Source organism: Scheffersomyces xylosifermentans (genome assembly GCF_036884685.1).
Source record: "Scheffersomyces xylosifermentans strain CBS 12540 chromosome Unknown RJT20scaffold_3, whole genome shotgun sequence".
In the NCBI taxonomy this organism is placed as follows: Eukaryota; Fungi; Ascomycota; class Pichiomycetes; order Serinales; family Debaryomycetaceae; genus Scheffersomyces; species Scheffersomyces xylosifermentans.
The window spans coordinates 725955-739503 of record NW_027042941.1 but is presented as its reverse complement, the minus strand read 5'-3'; the positions used below and the strand labels follow the sequence as shown (position 1 = coordinate 739503).

The 13549-nt window shown below is 39.6% G+C and overlaps 4 protein-coding genes and 1 non-coding gene across 5 annotated transcripts; 2 read left to right on the top strand and 3 right to left on the bottom strand. All coding sequences in view use genetic code 12, as the record gives it.

Annotated features, from left to right (window-relative positions):
• On the top strand, positions 1 to 2492 carry RJT20DRAFT_35021 (uncharacterized protein). Its single transcript, XM_064919799.1, has one exon. It carries the CDS (start codon positions 224 to 226, stop codon positions 2114 to 2116), a length of 1893 nt encoding a protein of 630 aa, XP_064774937.1. The 5' UTR covers positions 1 to 223; the 3' UTR covers positions 2117 to 2492.
• A 1114-nt stretch (positions 2493 to 3606) lies between these two features.
• RJT20DRAFT_t50 lies at positions 3607 to 3696 on the bottom strand. Its single transcript has one exon. It is a non-coding gene; the product is annotated as a tRNA-Phe (tRNA).
• A 2342-nt stretch (positions 3697 to 6038) lies between these two features.
• RJT20DRAFT_116732 (uncharacterized protein) lies at positions 6039 to 9679 on the top strand (the record flags this gene model as incomplete). Its single annotated transcript, XM_064915843.1, has 3 exons — positions 6039 to 6618; positions 6757 to 8594; positions 8769 to 9679. 3 exons carry the CDS (start codon positions 6039 to 6041, stop codon positions 9525 to 9527), a joined length of 3177 nt encoding a protein of 1058 aa, XP_064774936.1. The 3' UTR covers positions 9528 to 9679.
• On the bottom strand, positions 9680 to 11775 carry RMS1 (ribosomal lysine N-methyltransferase). The gene has a single exon (XM_064916871.1). The coding sequence runs from the start codon at positions 11356 to 11358 to the stop codon at positions 9781 to 9783; it is 1578 nt and encodes a 525-aa protein (XP_064774935.1). The 5' UTR covers positions 11359 to 11775; the 3' UTR covers positions 9680 to 9780.
• On the bottom strand, positions 11775 to 13297 carry BUB3 (Bub3p). The gene has a single exon (XM_064916870.1). It carries the CDS (start codon positions 13141 to 13143, stop codon positions 12049 to 12051), a length of 1095 nt encoding a protein of 364 aa, XP_064774934.1. The 5' UTR covers positions 13144 to 13297; the 3' UTR covers positions 11775 to 12048.
• Positions 13298 to 13549: the final 252 nt, after the last annotated feature.

The window sequence follows — 13549 nt, the reverse complement described above, 5'->3', positions numbered from 1 at the left end:
ATTCCCTCTTTCCCTCATAGTTAAGCAAAGGTCGTGCACCCTCAAAGATCGGGATCTCACGTTTTTATTATCAGCCTTTTTTATCTGCCTATGACAATCTTGTGGGTAAGGCGAGATTAATTTACAGACCAGTGTTTAGTAGACATTTGGCGGGTTCGTTTGTTGGCATATTTAAACTTGCAACGGCTATCTCATACATTTCACAGCGTCTACGACTAACACTATGAGGCTACTATCGAGTCTAAGAACATCGTTCTACACCAGAACTTCGGCATACTCGTATCGATCATTCTCAATCTCCTCCACAGCTCTCAAAGACGAGAAGTCCAAGCAACTACTCAAAAATTTGGGGCTTTCATTGCAGAAAGGCAATATCAAGTCGGACGAGGAGTCGGAGATAAAAACTGAGCATGTAGAACCACAACCTCTGGAGCAGACCCTACTCAGCAGCCAGAACACCAGTACGGGATCTACTGCTAATGTCACACAGTCATCTTCAATACCTCCAGTAGTGACAACGAAGCCATCAAATGCCGAAACCACAAATTCAGAAACTATTGCATCACCAAATAATAACGCAGAGAGCACGAACAGTAAATCCTCAACAACGTCACCAACAAAGGAATCAGACAACACCCTCCCTCCATCATACGCATCGGAGCAACAGCACAACCTTTCCCGCCTTAACGACCTCTATGACTCCGTGTCGCACATGTCAGCAGATGACCTTCATATCCAACAGAACCTCGATCAGGGCCGTCAGCTCTTCTCGTTCAATTCCCATCACTTTCTCAATAGAAAGGAACTCATCCGTAGTCTTCCGGACGAACTTGATCTTTTCAATCCGGAGCAGCTCAAGAAAATTGAGTCTATCTATGACAAGTTGGGAAAGCTTGACAATGACAAGACAGTTCAGTTCAAATATTTCAAGCGCTATTTACGCCGCTACGACGATCCAATTAACGTGCTCATACAACAATTTAATGGAATTTCTAAGAAATTCAAACTATTAAGAAGGAAGGAGATTGATAACCTTTCTTTAGCTCCCGGGGCATATCTCTATAATGAGAACCTTTTCAATCTACCATATAACGTCGTGGGATTTGACCGCAGCATTACAGGCTTCCCTCTCAGATCTGGAAAGCATAGATTGGAAGATCGTTGTTATCCCCAGGAGTTCGTGGAAGATCTCCAAATGTACAGAACAAAAATACCTATTCATAAAAGAGACTTGGATTTTATTGAAATGGACGAGAACTCAACAAATGTGGACCCTAAGAAGACCATTAAAAGCAATATAAGCAATATTAGTGATATTAGTGGCTTCAACGGCAACAGCAATAGCAACAATAACAATACGGAATTGTCGAAACCAGAACAGATCAATCAGTTCTTGAATAATATATATCATCAACTTGAGATCCCCAAAAACTCCATTCTCATTGACTCCGTCGATAACTACAATTCTCTTGACCTCCACAACGACATTGTTATCCGCATTGAAAATGAAGTTCTTCTTATGAAAAAATCATTACAGCATGAAATCGAAGCATTTATGAAGTCATCCTTAAATTCACGTTTCCTTCTCTACAGTAACCAAGAGCTCAAGCACAATCAATTCAAGTTGTGCGAAACTCACTCGACTAACTCGCTCAACTCGTCATCCCTCCTTATTATAAATTACAACCTCAAGGAGTTTTCAATGATTCCAAATTATTCGGCTGTACTTGCTTCTATAAAACAGCGCAAGAGCCTCAGGAATCATCTTTTCAAAATATTCTTGATTAACTTGGAGGATCAGATTGATACGTTATTCCGCGTGAAGTACTATAATGACCGGGATATGAATAAATTTATGAAGAGAATGATTCAAAACATCGGGCATGTCATCAAATTCAAGCTTCTCAAATTGTTCAAGCCCTTGGTAATTAAAGGTGGGTATGAAGCCTTAGTGTACAGTCCGTATCTTAACGGATCGAACTGCTTCAAGAGGGTATATTGGTTAAATAATAGAGTTAAGCGTTTGGATAGGGACAACAGTAATAGGAAGACTGTATTGAGAAGAGGAGCATTAATGATCAAGTGGAAGAAATTTGACAACTTAATTGAATATTGAAGACGAGTGAATGATTAAGTTGCCAAATCGTCTTTGAGAATCCAGTATTGAGAGATATATTAGAAGTGTTATTGTGGGTGCTCGTGCTTTGCACGTCAATTTAGAGGAGAAAAGGGGACAAGTAACAAATCATATGAATTGAAAATAGCAAAATTCATCATCATCATCATCATCATCACAATCATAATCATAAACACAATCATCACAAACGGAGACTATATAAGAAATATCTCCCTTAGTAGAAACATTGGCGAATCCTCGGTATTTATTTTATTTATAATTTAGCACCTACATAGCTTGTTTTCAGTTAATGAACAATCGATGCAATCAATTAGGAAGTTAATGTTTGACCATGTTAATCGCCCTCTGTATAACACAATAATATGCAGACCATACAACCTCAGTGAGCTATCCTATGACATAAGCCCGAGTAGAGCCATTTGTTGATGTCAGCTTATCCTTAAAGTACAAGAAGGGAGAAGTTGTTTAAATTCCTTCCTTCTTTTTTCCAAAATGATTTTAAATCGTAAGTATCATTAAATGTACATTAATACAAACGTAGATAACAAAATAGATACCAAGAAGAGACACACAATTTACGACTGGTAGCAAATCGTGGAACCCATACAATTTCCGAGTCGTGCGAGTCTCAAGTTTTGGAATGAAAAATTCTGAATATCGAATTCAAAATGGGAAGTTAAGACTCCATAGTTCTTTAAAGACTACTGATAGTTATACTTAAACACTTATAATGGCTTACAAAAAAGTGGGTCCGCCACCCAAGAACCTACCACCTTTGCCAAGGTTAAAAATTAGAAAACCGGTTGTTTCTAAAGCCACCAACCAGTGCTTTGTCTTAATGTCCTCCTTGTTGAACTGTTGGGCTTCCAACGGAGAAGGCGCTTTGCAATGTGCTGCTTTCGAGACAGACTTGAAGAGCTGTATGGAGACTCACAAACCTGAGTCTGATCGTTTGAGTACAATTAACTACCATGCCTCAAGGTTATACCCTAAATTGAGAGGTAAGGTCAACGATTAACGAAATTTCATGCATAAGAGGAAAAGGAAAGGAGAAAAGTAGGACCACTGAGCTGAAGATAGTTCCAGGGAACAAAGCATTAGCACTTGCAGCTCGGGCTCTTGTAAATAGACTGCCAGCTTTATTCATCTTATTCCGCTATAGTGGTCAAACTGCATTTTGTATATATCCAGAATGGAATAGAAGTAGTATGAATTCAACAAATATTCTTTCTATTCTCGGTCCAATCACATCAAGGTATTATTCAGTATCAATATAATATTAAAGGAAGAAACAACTCAAGGTAACGAACTGTAGTAGCTGTGTAGTCCCGTAATACAATTCTTCATTAAGAGAAGAATTTCATCACGTGACTTTTCCATTTATTCCAAAGTTGGGCTTTCTTACTAGTACTATTCACTGTGAAAAGTAGAAGTAAAAAACAGAACCAATTCGATGTTCAAAAAAACAATGCGATTTCTGTGGATCGAACACAGGACCTTCAGATTAACTGTGACTGAATCTCTTCAGTCTGACGCTCTCCCAACTGAGCTAAAACCGCTGTAACTATAGAAATTTGCAAACATTCGTCGACCACATATTCAAAAATTAGTGCAGAATTTTCTTTCACGTGATCTGGCACGTGATTTTTCCCATATGTTCTCCAATGTCCTATAGTTCACTGGAATAACTAGTTATTATACAATATAATCTCTATTGGCACAGAATCCGATAATCTATCTATTGAATTATGAGGCTAGCTGAAACTTTACTGAACAACCACTTGATAGATGTTACTGTGAAGTTCTGTGTATTAATGTTTAATGTCCCTTTCTGCAGTTTGGGTGCAATTATCAGATACTGCACCATTCCTATCTATGGTTCACACAGCATTTTTAAGGTTAATAAATTAGATGAACTAAAGAGGTCATTGTGGTTGCCAGAGTATTTGATTGAATTCCGCTGTATTGCCGAAAGGGATGCTAAATGTGAACGAAACGTGTAACTGCAATTTCTCTTTTATTCCATTTTCTCAACCCTATTTGCACTAAACTAATTAAAATGGCAAGGAATAGATTCCATACTGGATTCTTATCGAATATCTCACATTTTTATATCAGTCAAAAGTCAGGCGGTTCATTCAAGCAGTTACAGATAATGCTATCCACCCTGGGAACTATCGACGCTCTGAAGGGATATGAATCACGGATTGAAATCAGGAGCGGGCTCACTTAGTCACCAAGTCGCTCCCTTTGGTAAATACACTTTCATGCAACGCGGTAATTCTTGCTTTTACAGAATCCATTACTAACTCGTATCTGAGCATGTATATGCACTGTATTCGCAAATAGGCTATTCAGAACGAGCAACACGGAAACTTTCGTGGCTACATGGCTTAGATAACCCTTTTTGTCCTTTGTGTCATTTTTTTCTCGGAGGTATTGATTATAGAGACTACGGTATATCATACAATAGACACATTTTCCCATGAAAGCTTATCGAATGGTAATGGCAAGAATACAGCTGGTAAGAATCCCAACACCCAACTGTTCAGGCACATATTTGTACACCTCCACCCCATATTGGAATTGCACTACTATACACGTCTCACTAGAAACCCAGATTTTTACCCCAACGGTATTGGGGATCTGCGTGCGTACAGAATACAAGTTTCACCTTACGCACCCATCACTAATGTTGCTGCATGGTATCATCCACTTTACTGTAATAGTTATTCGTATCACACACTGATGTAGATCATGCTATTTAGCATGAGTTAACTAAACCACTTTTCAATTCGGTCTCTTTCACCCCGTTCTACACCACCTCTGCTGCCTCAACCGACATTCCTAATCCACAAACAACAACTAGTTGCACCACTCTCTGCGCCTCATACCCCATTAGTTTGTCTCCAAATAATCACTCACGCTCTCCAACTCTCGTGCTTACACACATCACATATCACACACACGCACTCACGCTCTCACACAGTCACCCTCTCTCTGCCTTTTTCTCTCACTCACACTCTTTCTCACTATAACTCACCTCTTTTTCCTTTCTCAGCCCCAAACTTTCGCACTGGGAAAAGAGATAAACTTCACACAAGCTGTAGTAGTGATAAAAGAGTGACAAGGTGGAGTTGTTTTCTGTGAACAGTATTTCTCTTCGTATAGACACGACATATTGAGGTGGTTGTTGTTGTTGTTGTCGTTGTTTGTACTTCTTCCTGCTAGTCTCTCTATCATAGTTCTATCATAGTCAGTGTCACTTTTGCTACTTCAATAGCTCCGTTGCCGCCGTTCTCTGTTTCCCATCACCAGAGCTACTATCAGCTCGTTCTTCCTAGTGGACGCAGGGTGCATTTGACGTGAAAAGAACTGGGTAAACGACGAAGTGAACACCAACAGAACATAAGCAAGCAAGCCTCTCAATTAAGGAGAAGTCGTCGTTCCGTTGTGGTAAAATACGTCTATCCCTGAAATAGGAAGACTCCCAAAAATCTGTTAAACCTGATCGGCTCCGATTGAACCCTTAAAAGGAGTTTCCTTGGCTGTCAAATTAGTTTTTCAGGAACCAAAAAGTCTTAAAGGGGACAACCATAGCTCAATAGGACTATCCTCTCCCAAAATCTGCTTGGTAATATCGGCCATTCATTTGCTCGTCCGGATTCCATTCCCACTGTTATTGACTGACACATTTCATACACCTCGAAGACCAATAAGAGTCATAATACCCATTCTACGACTGAAAGAGATCATCTCTATACCAGAACTACTATTGCAGACCCTATGCAGCAAGAATTGAATCCGCCGTTCAACAGAGTCTTATAAACATAACTCGTCTTACAGTAGCACTCCATTCCATCTCGCTACATCGCATACCTAATCACATACAACGCATACAATGTCCTCAGTAATACGAATATTTCAATTTATAGTGATACTATCGCTACTACGACTGACTTGTGCTGCATTTGTAGAAACACAGGGGTGTAACCTAGTCGAGAACGGGTTCCTTTTGGCACCATTCGTTATTGATGCTGCATTGGACGAGGAACACCAGAAACTCAAATTCTTCATAAACCTGAAGGTTACATCCATTAATAATATCTCAAGCACCGATATAATGATAGCAGATGTTAACTACACTACCAACAGATATACTACATTTCACGTGGAAATTGACTTTATGGGAAGAACCTTCATCAATGAAAACAGGCGGTTCTGTGATATCATTTCGGTTAAAAATACAACTGACTACAGAAATGGACCCAGATTCCCACGTCCCGTTTCTAGTCAGATTGAATCAGGTCCAACTGACTCTCCTGATTTCATACCTGCAAGCGATAAGTTCAATGAAACCATAAATGCACGGAGACATCTTTTTTACGAAGATGACGAAGAAGAAGAAAGGATTGGGAACTTCGATGAGGAAGAGGATGATTTACAGGAGCTCCGCAAAAATAATGGCATTCATCACCCAAGTAATATAAAAGAGTATAATAATCACCAATATGAGAAGGGGCATAGACATCATGTCTCTAATGTTCAGACTAATGAAAATGAACTCTCATTTCAAGTCAACGTCGTCAAGCGTGATGAAGACACCTCTGATACATCAGATAAATTGCAATCGGCTTTTGTCGTTGCCTCAAATGAGTCGGATTATTTTGCATCCGATAATACAACAATCCAACAAATCTTCTCAAACTCAACAGGGCAATTGGTACAATGTCCATTATATGTCAATGACTCAATTGCAATCTACTATGAAGCAGACATTTCACAACATTTTCACCGTTTGGGTTCGTACTCAGTACGCTTTTCGGTGATATCTAATAAGCAGGGCTCTTCGGTGATCGGATGTAGTAAAGCATATGTCACTCCTGTACAGCCAGATAGTGTCTCAGGGGTTCTCCTTCTTGGAATTTTAATTTTCTTAGTGGTCGTGGCACTTTTAAATATCCTTATCATTGTGTACTCGTCCTTCCAAGAATCTTCCAACCCTTTTCTTTTCAAGGCATCAACCATTTGCAATGAGCAGCTTTTAAAGCAGCTAGATGCGACTGTTCCTGGCATCATCCTCTACCTTCAATTTGCACTTTTCATTGGCGGCCTAGACCTTCAATATCCTGGCTTCTATCAGCCATTAATAGGTCAGATTAGGTGGTGTGCGTTGCTAGGTGTTCCCATTGTGAACCGAAGCGCTGCCAGACATGTTACTAGACTGGACAACATATATGTGACTATGAACACCGGTGGATTGAAAAGCTTGACTTTACTCACAACGGACAAGTCCATCATTGAGAATTGGCCGAATTTCATTCTTTGTTTTCTCATTGTTGTCTCCATAGTGATAGTACTACAGGAAATCTTTCTTGTCATAAAGATATTTCTTTCACGGTTGATGCGGCATTCCAAATTAAGAGATAAACTCAAATTGTATGAAACACCGGTTCATGAGCCGCAATTCCACTTTACATTTCGAAAGAACCTTTATTTTATTCTTGGGCAAATTCTAGATGCATTTATGATCATTTTCGGCTTGCCATTCCTTATATTAACCTCGTTCATGTTTGCTAGTGCTGGCGATATCAACAACAAAAGTAAGCAATACCCGTCGCACAAGCAATTAACCAAGGATGCTTTTTCAAACTCAACATCGTACGAGCAATTATTCGTACTGCCGGCGTACGACAAAACGATGTTTACTGACACTCAAATCAATGCTACCGTTTTTGATGGCCTGTTCGCAAGCAACTATACCAACGCAACTATTACTGGCCACATGAAATCGGGGAGCGTATCCCTGGTAAGCATTGTAATGGGACTGATCTTGTTTACAGTGTGGATTGGCTTAGCCATCTACTTCGTGGTCAACTATCTAATTTGGTTTAGGAATTTCAAACTAGTCAGGAATAAAAAGACTTCGCGTCTTTATACTTCAATCAAAACAATTTTACTATGGTCATTTTTCTATAACCATTATCACCCGAACAAAGTATACTACGTCATCTTCGACCTATGGTCGCTTCTACTGAAGCTGTTGGTCATAGGTTTGTTACAGGAGCATGGATCGATTCAAGTTACTTGCTTAATAATTCTTGAATTCTTGGACTTAGCATTCCTCTTTAGTATCCGGCCATATTTTGTCAAAATAACATGGAAGTCGCTGAAGTGGTTGCTACCCGTCGCAAGATTTCTTGTTACAGTCCTATGTATACCATACATAAAGCCGCTTCAATTAAGCGAAGCTTCCAGGACGTATGTTGCATATGTCCAGCTAATTATGCACTTAGTGGTAGCGATCATCTTTCTAATGCAATTGTTCTATAGTTTTGGGAAGATGGTGATTTCGATTATTAAGCGCAGGCACGAAAGCAAGCAGCTAAAGAAATTGGTCATGCAAGAGCGTGTTGACAGTTTGGATAACTTCAACCGTGAGTTTGAATATCAACCAGTCAATAATTTACTAGGAGCAGAGATGGAAGCAAAGCAAAAGGAAAGAACTGGAGAGGCAAAGAGAGATTCTTTACTTTTTGGCAATATTAAGTCGACCAATGGAGGCAACAACAAGCATATAACAAGCGGGGACCTAAAACTTGGATTTCCTTTACTAAATCTTCTCAAGAAGAACAGCGTACCAGTCGAGGATAACATGGACACGTTAGCTAGTTCGCCGTATAGCCCCTCCAAGGTCAAGCCATTGGATGATCTCAGTCTTGGGGACGAAGAAGATGATGAGAAATTCTACTACCGTGCAAGAAATGAAGAGCAATTAGAAAAGATATTCAATGAAAGATACCATATTTCTGAGAAGGTGAAACTTAATCGCGAGCTATCTGATAAAACACTTTTGAACAAGGTCACCGAGCCAGCTCAGTTAGCGGAAATTGAATCCACGAGTGAAGATCAGTCCCTCTTGGTTTCTGAAAGCGACATGCAATCCTTCACGAAACAACAGCATTTTTCCGATATGAGAAAGGAACTTAATGATTATTCGGTTCGTGAAGGAGATCAAATATACAAAAAGTACTTCGTCGATGACTCAATCGATCCAGAAGTTAAAGCTTTATGGGATTCAAGGCCGAACTGGGGACCCACAAAGAAATCTGAAAGCACAGCAACGGGAGCCCAACTGCAACAGTCAACTGAACGGGTAGGTATGCTCCTCAAACGGGCCAGAATGGCTACTTCCAAGTTATTCGGGAAGAAGAAAGAACCTGTAGCAAGTGCAGAAGGCTTTCAGGTTTTGCGACCTAGACAATTAGTGGTTAAAAAGTTGGAAGATATAGAACTGGTTAGTAGGAACAGCACTTCAGTGTCTTCCGAAAGCGGCAGTTCCTCGCCAATGTTTTCAGCAAGAAGCGAAATGGCAATGGATAGCGAATGATCCACTCAATTTTTTTCCATACATCACAGATCGAAGTTGCAGAAGTCCTAATACATCTACCTTTATTATTTTTTATCAAAATACTTTAAGAGATTTTCAATCCTACGGATAGGATGGTTTTTAATTATTCAGTTCACTAATACAATTTTATTATGCTTTTTGAGAATCCTTTGACGTTGTAGAATTTTTAAAAAGGAGTCTTTTCTATGTTACTATAATACATTCTCTTCGTCTTTAAAATGGGAAATCCTAACTAGAGCTTTCTCTTTTTGTTGTCCTTATCACTGTCTTCTGGTGCTCTTTTCTTCATTATGTTTCTTATTAATTTTTCGTCCTCTATGAACTTATAGGTTCCCATTGGACCATTCTTAAATGTCTCATCTATCTCCAAACAATTCTTAAGCGATTGATATTCTGATTTAAGAACCACTTCAGCCATCTGAGCCCTGCTGAAAGCCATCTCTTTTGTATATGGTTCGGATGCAATTTGTGGATATGCTTTGAGCCTTTCTTTTAAGATTTTTTCGAAATTGGCTTTGAATTTGTTTGTAAGTTTCTTTGACTCTACAAGCTGGTAGCATTTCTGGAAAACACGGTGCACCATCTTGTACATCTCCTCATGGTTCCATGAAGATATTTTCTCTTTTTCGTTTATAGCGAGAATAATTGTAAGAACTTGAATGATGAACACGAATTCTAAAATTACCTCTCTCGTCTTGAAACAATCATATGAGTCTAATACTATTTCAGCCAGTTCGCCATCCTCATCGTCAGCAATAACTATCTCATTAAGTATTTGAAAAATTTCATCGAGGAATTCAGTTGATACAGAGTACTCTTTGCTGAAAATGCTCCTCACTATAGCCAATGGTATCTCTGCGAAGTCATGCAGCGAACCCTGAGTTTCGACGTATCCGTATCTTCTCAAAATTTCACTATTTGGGTGATCGAAGTAACTATTGTATACTTGTTCGCCTTTTTTTATTGGCTTTATACTTCTCATTATAAGGCCACTTTCCGAATATGTTAAACTTGCATTATGAAGTGTGGTGTCGGCGTTTAAAGTATCTGCGAGAGGCACCATCGATTTGAAAAATCCACCGTTAAGGAGCTCGTCTTCATCAACTTTATCTTCATCTTCATCATCATCTTCGCTTGGGTACTCTTCGTTGCTCTTGATTTTATGCTCTTCTTCGTTGTCTTCTTCTTGGTCTTCTGCTTGCAACTTTTCTTCGAGGCTAGCTGGTCTCTCTACATCAAATGAGTAAGACATTATAAGTGATGCGACGGAGAAGAATTCTTCTATTGTGACTCCTTTCAACTCGTGCAATCCTAATCTCTCCACAATTATTTTTGGGTACAATCTATTGAACATTTGTGTGCTAACATCTTTGCCTACTCTTTCGAGGATTAGTGATGGCTCCAATGCTGATAAATCTTCATCCGACCAGTGTACTAATTGGTTAAAAAAGTAATTGTCTGTGTCTTTGATGGGCAAGACGTTGAAGTATGGTAGCCACTTACTGTCATTATTTTTGACCTTTAACTCGTAAAGTAGAACTACCACTAGCGATTCCCACTGACTAAGTTTTAATAATTTTTGTGAGAGATGAGGTTTATCCTCAATCAATGAACAGTTAGATACGTTGATAATGGCAGAACGAGGGATGGTAAATATATCCTCGTTAGCTTCAATGTCCTCGACAGCGACTACTCCACGTCCCTGGTGGTCCTTACGCAAGTCTGACACCGTGATTTTTGGTGACATCGTCACACCGACCGTTGAGAGCCAGGAAACGAAGATCTGCGACTCTTGAAGGAAAGATGGCATGCTGCTTAGGCGAGATCGCTATCGGTACAACGCGGACGCTTAATGCAAGTAACTAGACTAGATGAGGCCAAAACCAAATCAACAACGGCCTTTTTGCTAGCTATCTGGGGGTGAATCCGTGCTATGTATCTCGAAAGAACCAAAACAGAATTGCAGAACTTCTTTACTAAATACAAATAGCTTTTTTGCATGAAATATCTCGAAATCCGTTACCCTTCTATTTTCCGCTCTCAAGCTTTTTTCCGGTGACTGCAAATCACGGAAAAGTGGCAGTTTTAGTCATAGTTAAGGCAAGAGAATGAGACAGACAATAATATTATGGTTTATAGTGACAATAATGATTTTCTATGTCGGTGATCCTTTATGGGGCTTGGTTCAAAATCGTAACGATTTTTTACAACACTTGTAAAATAATATATATTCATGACCTACACGACTTACCTGTCACTAGCCTGTTGTAGCTAGCATTAGCTAATATATAAATTTTACTGTGGTTCTTTTCGCGTTACTCGGCTTACCAAAGCGATCTACCAACTTCCAGGGGATATTTTGCGTCCAGTATGATTTCTGTCAGCCAACCACGTCACTACAGCTACCGGCTTTTGGACGTGCCTAGCGCAATAACATCTGCATTAGCGGCGACTAATTTATGCAATCCACCTCTTCGACTTTCCAAATGAAGCATCTCGTTCATCTCTTAGGAGCACACTCATTACTGCCAAGAACCTTGACATATACCTTACTGGGCTGCCTCAGGCTCTGGCTCTCGGATAAACGTCTCCGGCGGTTGTAGTTATCATCGCTTGTAGCTATTCCGATAAGTTGGTCATTATAGTTCACCTCCACCTTAGCAATGCTCTCGTGTTCCTCCTCGTCTGACAAGAATTTCGGATACATCCTCATCCTCTTTCTCTTCTCGCAGTCCCACAAACAGAGAGAACCATCGGAGCCTGCCGTGAAAAGAGTTCCATACTGCTTGTTAAATGCAATAGAATTCACCGGATAGACTAGATCGGCTCCTGTTACTTTATCGTGTGACCGGTGACACTTGAATGTAAATCTCTTTGACTCTTGGACTTCTGGTGTAGAGTCGAAATACTCTATAGAGACTCTTCCGTCTATCGTGGATAAGGCAAAACCCTCATTGTCAGGGAAACATTTTAAATCCTTAATTTGATACTTTAGTCCTACTTCTCTCTTTTCAAATGGAACTCTCAAATTCCGGTAATCATAGATTTCAATGTGATTTGCGTTCAATCCTAACGTCAAATAAGCTTTACTTGTATCCATAGTAAAGATCTTTCTATGAGGATTGTCTTCCGATTGGTTCACTAGGATAGGCTTTCTTTGGCGGGTATCTATGAGTTGCAACTTCCCATTAAAAGAAGTAGATGCAATAAGGTTTTCCTGATTTTTCACTACGGCCAAATTGTTTATTCCGTTTCCAATTTCCTCGTCTGAGGTTGCTGCTGCCAAATTCTCCTGGCTGTTAATCTTGATGTTCTCAAAGTCAAGTTGCCTGATACTACCATCTAGGAAGCCAGCATAGGCGGAATTAGGTCCCGTATAAAGCATGCACAAGGGAGTTTCTTCGGTCTTAAACTCATGAATTGGCTTGGTGCTAGGTGGACTGTCGGGATTTTCTAATACGCCAGTGCAATCGTATAGTAAGATTTGGTTGGACCATGTGGACACTATAGCATGGTTTTGAGTCAGCGGTGAGAACCGTAAGTCTGAGATGATATCTAGATTTTTGGGGGTATTTAATTCAAAGAATTCTGTCATTGTTGCTATATTTCATTCATTAAGGCAAATATATCGAACTTGGGAATTGAAACTAATGGTGTCATCCTTTTAAATTTATGGGTTACATTACTATACCCTTTCTGATGTGCTTGCATATAAGTCTCACGTGGTGTTCTCAATTGTTTTGTGCAGTAATGATAATAATATGGGGCAGCCAATGACGTCAATGTATAAGAATTTTTAGAGATTTCATATATCATTGTGGTATCATTGTGAAAAGGAAAGATGTGCGTGCCTTTTCTTGTATAAGATGTGTCAACTCTACAACTAAAAAGCCAACTGTAGTCTATAGTATTCACATATTGAATGGCCAAAGCTCTATTTTACGTGTCGTATATTCAGCGTTAGCTATGCATCATGACTATTTCTCCAATAATGGGTGCGA